General features: G+C 36.6%; 1 protein-coding gene across 1 annotated transcript in view; it reads left to right on the top strand.

Annotated features, from left to right (window-relative positions):
* The window catches only part of mgat4a (alpha-1,3-mannosyl-glycoprotein 4-beta-N-acetylglucosaminyltransferase A), a 62,424-nt gene that overhangs the window by 15,712 nt on the left and 34,538 nt on the right, over positions 1–12,174 (top strand). The window contains exons 3-4 of the mRNA XM_051118843.1: positions 7,826–7,993; positions 8,597–8,737. Of these exons, the coding sequence (XP_050974800.1) occupies positions 7,826–7,993; positions 8,597–8,737 (309 nt within the window). The remainder of the gene's footprint in view (positions 1–7,825; positions 7,994–8,596; positions 8,738–12,174) is intronic.

Genomic DNA, 12,174 nt, shown 5'->3' with positions numbered 1-12,174 from the left:
CCAGCACCAAATGGATTTTAATACTCGGTTGGGAGTTTTGTATACTTCTGTATTATACACAGACGGGATCGACGTGCCTCGAAACACAATGTGTTGAATCAACGAAATTCTGAGAATGTGCGCACACACTTTGACTCATCCATCACATGCACCTTCTGTACGAACATCTGGGTGGAGGCCTGAGAGGCAGGAATTGAGGGGCAGGGGAGAAGATAACAAGATTACTGGGATGTGCAACAGTTTATGTGCTAATCCATTTAAAGTGGCTGCAGTCTGTCAGGATATTGAATGGACTTTCTGTGGTTGAGACAGACACTAGGGTAATGGTGATTTAAAGGCTGACTGTCCTTCATGGCTGGTTGGGAGATGCTTGCGAAATTAGCTATAATCTGATGCTGGCATGATGTTGTAATGCTGTAAAGAACTATTAGAAAAGTCATCTATACTAGTGGTTGTCAATCAAGAGGCCGGGTCTTACTAGGGGGCCATAGGATGACGTTCACATATCGCGTCTTTTCCAAAACAACAGTTTACAAATAATGTACTCACCCCCTTGTCATCCAAGATGTTCATATCTTGCTTTCTTCAGTCGTAAAGAAATTGTTTTTTGATGAAAACATTCAGCATTTTTCTGCATATAATGGACTGATATGGTGCCCCGATTTTGAACTTCCAAAATGCAGTTTAAATGCGTCTTCACACGATCCCAGCCGAGGAAGAAGGGTCTTATCTAGCATAACAATTGGTTATTTTAATTTGAAAAAATACAGTTTATATACTTTTTAATGTCAAACGCTCGTCTTGTTTTACTGTGCCTGGACTGTTTTTGTTTTCCGGTTAATGTCAGATAGAGTATGTCGAAAAAATATCGCTGTTTTATCTTTTTTGTTAAGGGTGTTGGATCTTCTTTGCATGTTCACTTTGCAAAGACTGGGTTGGAACTTCTGCAGCGATGTAGGATGATTTTGAAATTATTTTTGAAGTTGAGGGAGAAAATACAGTTGTTTATAGCATGTAGTTTTTCGACATAACCTAACTATCTTGAGTCAGAATACACAGAGTTCAGGGAGAGAAAGGCAAAATGAGCGTTTGAGATTAAAAAGTATTTAAATTGTGTATATATATTTTTTAATGAAAATAACTGATCGTTTTGCTAGATAAGACCCTTCTTCCTTGGCTGGGATCGTTTGAAGCCGCATTTAAACTGCCTTTTGGAAGTTTAAAATCGGGGCACCATATCAGTCCATTATATGGAGAAAAAATGCAGAAATGTTTTCCTCAAAAACATAATTTCTTTATGACTGACGAAAGAAAGACATGAACATCTTGGATGACAATGGGGTGAGTACATTACATGTGAATCTTTGTTTTGGAAGTGGACTTCTCTTTTAAAGGAACACTCCACTTTTTTTGAAAATAGGCTCATTTTCCAACTCCCCCTAGAGATAAAAAGTTGAGTTTTACCGTTTTCGAATCCATTCAGCCGATCTCGGGGTCTGGCAGTAGCACTTTTAGCATAGCTTAGCATAGATCATTGAATCCGGTTACACCGTTAGCATCTCGCTCAAAAATGATCAAAGAGTTTCGATATTTTTCCTATTTAAAACTTGACTCTTCTACAGTTACATCGTGTACTAATGAAACGTTTTGATATTTAGGCTGATATGGCTAGAAACTATACTCTCATTCCGGCGTAATCAAGGAACTTTGCTGCCGTACCATGAGTGCAGCAGGCGCAATGATATTAAAACTCAACTGTTTAACTCTAGGGGAGTTGGAAAATTAGCCTATTTTCAAAAAAAGTGGAGTGTTACTTTAAGTTCATTTTTTTTAAATGTTCTCATAACGGAAGCAACACGGTCGTGACATGCTCTGTTTTTCCAGGCGTGTCTGCGCCGCATCGAGGTAAAAACATCTCAACTTTTTTTTTAGAATGCCACAAGCGCACCGCGGGTCATGTAACAAGAACCAACCAATTAGCTTCATCCTTCCCCTTAACAACACTGAAAGCTCAGCCAAGATGGAGAAACAGCTGATCATAGCTGTACAAGGATAGCCATTTTTAAATAAATTTAGTAGCAGAGCTACAGCAAGCGATTTTTTTTTATAGTGCTGGAAATCCGCTTGTCTTCATTGAGAGTGCAGGTCGTGGATGCTTAGCACGTTTTGTTTTGTGCCGCGTCATGTTTAGGGGCGTGGAAATGTCACCAAAATAATAGACTGGTGTAAAACTTTCGGACATATTTTAAATATGCACATACTTTTGAAAATCCAGCGTTTAGTTGGTCCTGATAAGCGCCTGTTGTCACTGTTGTAAACACGACAGCTTTCTTCTTACGTGAGGGAGTTTAGTCAATGTTCTGTGGGTGTGAAGTCTGAGGCTGAGACTAACCGCTAACCATTTCATAGCATTCCTACAGTCTTTTTTTACAGTGAGGTTTTGTAAAGAAAAATGTTGGAGGGTTTTGATATAAGCCAAGAGGAGACTGGTTTTCCTTTGCTGTAAACAAAACTTGGTTCTCGCGAGCTACGCCTACGTCCTACTTCATCCACTGGAAAGCCACTCCCTCATGAATATGTGTACAACAGCTAGAGATTACGGTTTCTAAAGTTATGATACAGATATTTTTCTTACACAAATGTATCGCTTCACTTCAGACGGCCTTTATTAATGTGTTGGAGTACTTTTTGTGCACTTTCTTGGAGTTCAAAATCTCAAAAGCCATTGATTGCCTTTATAAACCTTGGAACCAGGATATATATTTTTTTTAATATAACTCCAATTGTATTCGTCTGAAAGAAGAAAGTCATACAACTGGGATGGCTTGAGGGTGAATAAATCGTGAGGTAATTTTCATTTTTGGGTGAACTATCCCTTTAAAAGTATTTAAATTATAAAAAATTATTAGTATATTAATTTGTCTCTAATCTAAATTAAGATGCTAAAAAAAAACAGATAAAATCAAGTAATGTGATCGTAGCTCAGCCTTGTCCTTCATGTATATAAGTTATTCACGTTTTGAAACTGTAAGGCCTCTTTAAAATTGAGTTGGCTAGTATCCGGTGAATCTGTATTTCACACTGTTGTTTTTTTTACAGGATGGTGAAGTTGCTATATACTGCAGAGGCGTTAATATGTAAACATAGGCAGTAAAGTGCTCAGGTTCTGACGTCAATATCATGAAAATTTCCAAAAGGAGCTGTTTTTGCTGCATGAATGGTTTGAGTGTACTGAGAAGGGAGCTTTGAGTTGAGAAAGTGAGACTATTCAGGGTTTTTTTTTTTTATTTTTTTTTTAGTTTTCGAAAGACCTTCTCCTCACCAAGGCTGCATATATTTGATCAAAATACAGTAAAAACAGTTATGAAATGTTGCATTTTACAATTTAAAAATATTACAGTATAACAATTTAAAATGATTGTTTTCTATTTGAATATACTGCAATTTAATTAAAACTGAAATGGATATCATTTTTAACATTATGACTTTTGATCAGTTTAATTGCTGAATAAAAGTGTTTTTTTTAAGTTACTGACACCAATCTTTTGAACAGTAATCTGTCTGCATTGTATATTTAACCATTTTACTTTAAAAGACTCTATTTACTCCACTGGTTTACTGAGAAATAAATGTAGTTCAGTGTGCATAGACGTGTTTGGAAATGAGTACTGAGCTATTCAGAGATTGCGCGCGTGTGTGTGTCCCTTTTGAGCCAAAACACCTTTCTCATCTTGTGTGCTGTGTAAAGCCCTTAAGGATGGCAGCAGCTGCATTTGTAAACATCCATTCTCTCTTGAACATCACTCAGCCCTCAACAAGCTCTCTGCCCAGGGCTGAAGCGGCATACTGCATCTTATTTAACCTATATGAGCATGTGTGTGTGTGTTTCAGAGACAGACTAACATATAATAGGCCTGCAGCCCTTCAAAGTGTGCCTTCTTAATTCGAATTACAACCTAGAAGCTTGAACACATCCTGTCCACACTCAGGGCAGTGTTGTTTTCTTTATAGTCAAACAGGCCTAACATTTACATTTTTGTTTGCCGACGGTGTCAGATGTATTAAGAAAATCTGCTGATCTGCTAACAAATGTGTAATTTGATGCTGTTGTTATTGTTGGATGGAGTGGCTTTACTCTCCGACATACTAAAGTCATTATCTTTGGGAATATGAGAGTTTCCCTATAGCACTGGCTGATTGCCTGCCCAAACCACAGAGGAGTTCAGTAACAGTTCAGCGTGATCAGTAATATAGTATTGAACACAGCGTGCTGTTGTGATCCCGTGTGGCTTTAGATGGTTGTATTTTGATGGAGTACAGCATGCATTCATTTATCTTCTACAGACAGACAGAGATCTGCTGCTCAAAACGTGTCTTGTGTAAACTGCACCTGAACAGCAAAACTGCACCAAGAGAGTCTTTTTGTAACATTATGAATGTTTTACTGACACTTTTAATCAAGTTAATGCATCCTTTCTGAATAATTGTGTAATTTCTTTTTTAAAAAATGTAATTTGTTGTGTAATGTGTGAATCAAACATTTCGAATCATTTCTGTCATTTCCAGTCAAGCTATAATTGACAAGGGATGCAAAAAAAGTGTTTTAAATTTTTTATATATATATATATATATATATATATATATATATAAGAAGTCTCTTCTGCTCACCAAGCCTGCATTTATTCCAAAATAGAGTAAAAGCGATTAAACTTATTTTAAATAGTAAAAATATTTCTATTTGAATGTATTTTAAAATGTAATGTGTTTCTGTGATCGATAGTGATGGGATTACAATTATAGAAATGAATACTTTTATTTAGCAAGGATGCTTTAAATTCAAAAGTGACGATAAAGACATTTTATAATGTTTAAAAAAAATCTATTTTAGATAAATGCTGTTCTTCTGAACTTTCTATTAATCATATTAACCTATTTAATAATAATAATAATAATAATAATAATAATAAATGTTTTTTGAGCAGCAAATCAGAATATTAGAATGGTTTCTGAAGGATCATGTGACTGGAGTAATGATGCTAAAAATTCAACTTTGAAATCACATGAATAAATTGCATTCTAAAATATATTCAAATAGAAAGCTGTTACATCAAATAGTAAAACTATTTCAAAATTGTATTGTTTTTGCTATAATTTGGATCATGTAAATGCAGGCTTGGTGAGCAAAAGAGACTTCTTTAAAGAACATTAAAAATCTTACTGTTCAAAAACTTTTGACTGGTAGTGTATGTTTCAGAGGTGGAAGAGGTGGAAACGTTCATGACATTTCAGTAAAAATCTCCCAGATCTAATTTGATGCATATACTGTATAAATACAGTTGGGCAATTTTAGTATTCAAATTACTAGTTCATCAGTGACAGTGCAAAACGAGCCCACAATTGAAGAAACCCTATTTAAATCCAATTATCAAGGGAAGGGAAGAGACCTGAAATGCAAGCCAAGAACACAGGATGTAAACCCTGCACAACTGTAGCTGAAGGGGAAACTGAAATGCTGAGATGCTGGATCCTTACAAAACCCCCTCCGTGGTAAGATGAAGAGCTTGCTGGGAATGTAGAAGCTTAGGATAAAAGAGAGATCAAGAGGAAACCTGTGAGAGACTTGCTGAGGTCAAACAAGCAGTCATTCTTCAGCTGTCATAGCAGAAGTTCAAAGCGATCACGCTCCCGTCTGTGTGAAGAGAGTCTGACATTTCAACACAGACACAAATTGATGTTCTTGTGGCAAATTGGACATGAACATCCTCACAGAAATTGAACTGTGAGCTTTTGGATCCACAAAAGAAAATCAAAGTTGATTGACCATAGAAAAGGTTTTGTTTCAGTCAGATACTAACCACCAATGCGGTCTCCGTTGCGTGTAGACCAAAACATTGAGCTTTATGAAGCTCTGAGACCCTTTCAGATGCATTAAATGTTTCAGAGTGAGGTCTGACTCATGTTGAGTCTGCAAATAAAGTAGGCGTGACCCGAGGCTAATCTGCGCTTGCAGAGGGCACTTCCCACTGGCACTGCCTCGGACCACAATCTCTCTCTCGATTCTTCCCTCGCTTCTCTTCATGCTGAGCAGCAGAAAGATAACCTTCCTGGAACCCCATGTTTCAGAAACTATGATGCAATCAGGAAAAGGCAGGCAGGTCTGGTTCCTGAAAATAATGCTTTTGCTGACTTTAGATGATGGACAGTTCAACTGTAGTTTCTTAACATTTAGGAGGTTATTTTTGTTCAGCCCCACACTTATGACACTATCATGTTAATGTTTGTTGGTCTTTTTTGTAGCCTAGCTGCTGTTTTATGCAATAAACCCCCTTAAAATTCTAAAGAATTTAGTCAGAATTGTGGTAGATTTTAAAGTGATAATTCACCCAAAAATTCAAATTACCCAATGATTTACTCACCCTCAAGTCATCCTAAATGTAAATGACGTTCTTCTTTTAGACAAATACAGAGTTATGTTAAGTGTCCTGGCTCTTTTAAGCTTTATAATGGCAGTGAATGGCTGTTGAGGTTTTGAAGCCCAATAAAGTGCATCCATCCATCATAAAGTAAACAACAGTTTGTGGAAGCTAGAGATCATGGTTTCTAAAGTTTTAAATATGAATATTTTTCTTACACAAAGACATCCTTTATGAATTTTTATAATGGATTCATCCACTTTAGTTTGTTTCAAAATCTCAACAGCCGTTCACTGCCATTAAAAAACTTGGAAGAGCTAGGACAGTTTTTAATATAACTCAGATTCTATTCGTCTGAAAGAAGAAGGTCATTTACACCTAGGATGACTTGAGGGTGAGTAAATCATTGGGTAATTTGAATTTTTGGCTGAAGTGTCATTTAGCAATTTAATTTTCAATTTCTAGTCACACGATCTTGAAAAGTGATGAAGCTTTTAATGCAAAACACTTCTTATTTTTTTAATGGCAGTCAATAAAAATGTATATCGTTACACTGTGGGTAAGATGTGTCACTTGCTAGTGAACTGTGCCTCCATACACATGAAGTATTGTTACAAACACTTAGAAATTGTTTCAGTACATCCAAATATTTTGAAACCTTGTCTTGGATGGTATATGAAAATTAAGTTTCAAATAATGTGCAGCACAATAAGGCTGGAATAGGGTTGTTCATTAGATTGCTTGTTTGGGTGGTGGTGTTGTTTCTCTCTCTTTCATTTGTGTTCATATTTGTATTTGTATGTAAATGTAAGATGTTTGCATATTCTCCAATGATTCAGCTTCTACTTTTATGGCGTCTTACCCCTGATGTTGCTTAAGTTTTTCATTTGACAATCCATTTTTTTTTTAAATTATTAACTATTTTTAGTTGATGGCAAACATGAAATATAATTAAGAGTATCAATTGTACCTCTCATTTTTGCTTGCCTAGCAGTGTTATTTAGTGTTGTTCATATTAACTTTTACTTTTATATTTTCAGTTTTTTAGGGCTGCCCTTGACTAAAGGTTTTTCTGGTAGACTAGTAGTCATTCGTTTTAAGCATTAGTCGACTTTAAGTCACACGTTTATTAATAGACCATATAAATAATTCATAAGTAGGGGTGTGACGAGACACTTATCCCACGAGACTGAGTTCACGAGAACAAGACAAGATTTTTAGTACTTTATGTGTTTGTCAGGTTTTTTTTTTATGTTATATTATTTTTTTTTTTAAAAATATATTTCCATTTAACTATAGTTACTTTTTAGGAATTTAGTAGTTCAAGTTACATTTACTTCAGTTAGTTACTGATTCTGACCTCACGTTATGTCTCTCTTTCTCTCTGTCCACCCCTCCTCTTCTCTCTGTAGAAAAGTTGGTAGCCTATCAGAGGGAGTTTCATGCCCTGAGGGAGCGCCTGCGTGTGGCGGAGCACCGAACCCTCCAGCGCTCCTCTGAACTCAACGCCGTCCTCGAGCAGTTCAGACGTGCCATCGCAGAGACCAACGGCAGCAAAGATGCTCTCTCCAACTTCTCAGGTTACTGGATGTTAACATAGATGTACAGTACACAAAAGAGTTGTGTGTGTCATAACCACCATATTATCATATGTCATGCAGTGAACAGGCATATGTTCCACAAATTAGTGGGAACAAATCTATCTTTTGTATAGCTGCTTCTTGTTTTCTAAATTGCAAGCAGTTTATTTACCTACACATTATTAAAGTGCCTGCTTTGGTTCCAAAATTTTTCCTATTCATTTTTTCCCATAGGGATTAAATAAAAAAAGTTCTAAGCCATGAACCAAAGCAACCCAGCTATGAGAAGATTTATAACATTAAAAGCTTTGAATCAAAAAAATATTTGAAAATCAGACAAAAAGGCAAAGCCAAACTTTAATTTAGAGCAAATATTGTTGATTTAAGTTTCCAAGGAACAGCTGTCCTAGACTGGATAATTAAGTTCTGCCTGGAGTGTTGTTTGGTTTGCCTTTTTGGATATTGTATTTAAACCACTTTTACCTGCTTCTAAGTACTGAGAATCAATAAGTGAGTGTTTTAATGAATTTTACAGTATTGAAATTATTTTTAACACAGTTTATGTATATTACAAGAATGCTGAAGTATTCTGGTTTCTTACAGATGAGACACAGAAGTTGTTGAAGGAGTTGGCTCACAGGAAGCCCCTCCAGGTGCCAAATATCTACCACCATCTGCCTCACTTGCTCAACAATGAAGGCAGCCTGCACCCTGCCGTACAGGTGGGCCAGGGACGTACCGGAGGTGAGCCAAACAGCGTACTATTCATCAACATTTTAAATCCTGTAATTCCAGCACTCACAGTAGATCTGATAAACCGACTGAAATATCAGTCTCTTCAAATCAGAACTGAAGTTCGAATGTCCTTTGAATGTGACCAGACATTGATTAATGACTGAAGTTTCACTGTTCTTTAGCCAAGTTCACTAGACAAATGCTAATCACTGTTATTGCCTTGTTAAGACTGTGTGTTGTTTTTCATCCTCCATTCCTCACATTTTCACCCAAACAGCGGGGTGTTGCAGTCTGCTGCGTCCTTGCTTGTCGTATTGTGTTACACGCCTGTTATCCACGGGCTGTCACAGGCTTGGTCAGTGTGTCAGAACTGAAGATGCAGCCAGCGGCCCTGAGTGGAGACCCAGAGACCTTTTGTCTCTCCTTCACACACCCACAACAGGCCTATCAGATTCTCATTAGAGGAATCAAGCCCTCCTGGGTTCAGCGAGGGTTGTGGAGATGGTAGTTATGGGATATGAACATAAGGTAACATAAGGAAAAGGAGCCACATACCAAAATTTTTTGGGGGGTGGGCGATACAATGGTAGACGCAACTAACTGGTAGAAATTTGTTGGTTGGTAGACATTTTGGACTATCGTCTCTATCACGGTTACGTGCTCACGTGATGTTGTTGTGCTGCATGGTCACAAAACCTTATTGTACGTACACATTTTTATGTGATGAAATGCCCTTCTTTGCAAGTATCCTTGTAAACAGTAATTTAGGTCTTAAATTAAATGTTCCATCAAGATATTTTGTAAATTTCCTACCATAAATATATCAGAACTTTATTTGGACAACTTTAAAGGGGATTTTCTCAATATTTCGATTTTTTTGCACCCTCAGATTCCAGATTTTCAAATAAAACAAGTTGTATCTTGGCCAAATATTGTCCTATTCTAACAAACATACATCAGTGGAAAGCTTTATTAAGATTTCAGGTGTAATCTGGTAATTCAGGTATAAATCTCAATTTCAATAAAATGTCCCTTATTGGAAAAAAAAAAAAAATATATATATATATATATATATTATATATTGTGCCTTGTGACAAGAATTATGAAATTTCTATGATATCAAAAATGCTGATATCATAAAGACCTTATTTAAAGCAAAAATAACTATATTGTGATGTATATTGTTACAATAAAAAAATGACATAAATCATAAGATTTTGGTTATATTACCCACCCCTACTTATAATGCATTTTTGGTTTAAATCAAGGTATTAGCATATCATATATCATATCATATCATATCATATCATATGTGACCCTGGACCACAAATCCAGTCATAAGTGTCAATTTTTCAAAATTGAGCTTTATACATCATCTAAAAGCTGAATAAAAAAGCTTTCCATCGATGTATGGTTTGTTAGGATAGAACAATATTTAGCCGAGATGCAGCTATTTCAGTATGTGGAATCTGAGGGTGCAAAAAAATCAAAATATTGAGAAAATCACCTTTAAAGTTTTCCAAATTAAGTTCTTTGCAAAGCATATTATTAATCAAAAATTAAGTTTTGATATATTTACAGTAGGAAATTTACAAAATATCTTCATGGAACATGATCTTTACTTCATTTCCTAATGATTTTTGGCATAAAAGAAAAATATATCATTTTGACCCATACAATGTATTTTTGGCTATTGCTACAAATATACCCCAGCGACTTAAGACTGGTTTTGTGGTCCAGGGTCACATATCATATCATACCATACCATACCATAAATTAACAATTCATGAAATAGCAGTTTCCATTAGTTAATTAATTAATTAATTCTTAGCTGCCGTATTGGCTGATATGAGGTATTGTAACTGTGCACACTGATTTCTTCCTGTTATTACGTTTTAAACATTATTGAACATTATATATTCAAATATATAAATTAATTTCCTCTTCCATTTGAGCCTATTTGTTTTTCTGTGCGTTCTTTGCATGAATATGTGGTTAGTTGCATTTTGCATTGTTTTACTTCCCCTCGCTTTCCACAACCAAACCTGTGTAGATGTGCAACAATGTGCAACACGTTTTTGGGTTGTGCCCCACCAATTTAAAACTACTGCATTTAAATACTGCGAAATACCTCAAAGAAATTGTCTGGAGGAATGAGAGAAAAAAGGTCACACACAGCAATCTTTATGCATTTCTGCAGAATTGAATGTATCCATAAGCTGACTAAAACTAAGATCGATAGACGAAATGTGAAAGTTTAAGAATCTTTTGATTCTTAGTGTGAATATTAGACAGTGTCCGTCAGTGTCTGTAGTGGTTCCAGCCCTGCTTGATTGCCTGGGCTTGGGCTTTTTTTTTCTTGGCGTAGTGACCAATCCACTGATCTGGCTAATCGACACCCTAAGCCTGGAGCTGTCGTGCTCTTTTGTGGTGCGCTGTATTTTGTTCTTGTTTGTATGACACATTGTGTCGCACTATACTGTATCAGGCAGTATGTGGGTTAACGACAGATGAGTTCAGGCAGCGGCTAGGTGGCTTTATTGCAAGCGACATCCTATGCTGGGACAGACTGCAGTGAATGACAACAATGACGTTAGAGAATGTCAAAAAAAACCTTGTGTGACTGACCCCTGTCACACGAGGAGGATGTTTTTCTGAGCGTATGGGAAAAACAGAGAGAGCTTGTTGTTTTTGGAAAGCTGAAGCCCACCCATGCTCTATGCCCGCCTCCTTCAAGCCCACAGACGGACCTCTCCTGCTGGCTACAGTAATCTCAGCCTCCTGTTTCCAGACTGTTTGTGGGCAAGACTGCGGCCGGCTCTGGCTCGTGCCCGTGCTTGTGGTCCCTCTCTTCTCAATGAGATCGTGGCTTAGAGGGCTGTTTTTAGAGCTGTAACTGGGGACATCTTCTTCTGCCCAGACCCTAGAGGCTGTGTACCATATCTCATGCTCAACACCACCCTCTGATCGATATAGACTTGGGTTTGCAAACACTTGTCTGTTAAGAGTCCATGGAGAAGAAGAAACTTCATAACAACTGTATGAACAGATGAAGGGATAGTTCACGCAAAAATGAAAATTGTGTCATTACTCACCCTCATGTCGTTCCAAACCTGTAAGACCTTCGTCCATCCTCTGAACACAAATTAAGATATTTTTGATGAAATACGAGAGCTTTCTGACCCTGCATAGACAGAAACACGACTGACACATTCAAGATCCAGAAAGGTAGTAAGGATATGGTTAAAATTCAGTTTGACACCCCTGCTTTAATTAGTGGTCTAATAAGCATTTTACAAGCAACATTAATTTGGCAGACACTTTTTTTTTTGTTTTAATTAAATAAGCAGCATATTAGTGTTTTTAGAAGTAATAATAATAAGGAAAAATGCCAGGTTCCTTAAGGTTTCATTCTTGCAATAAAATTTTTCCCCTTTATTATGATA

The sequence above is a fragment of the Labeo rohita genome, chromosome 9, assembly GCF_022985175.1.
Source record: "Labeo rohita strain BAU-BD-2019 chromosome 9, IGBB_LRoh.1.0, whole genome shotgun sequence".
Lineage (NCBI taxonomy): Eukaryota > Metazoa > Chordata > Actinopteri > Cypriniformes > Cyprinidae > Labeo > Labeo rohita.
Note: the sequence above shows the minus strand (reverse complement) of the source record. Positions and strands in the feature narration are given on the sequence as shown.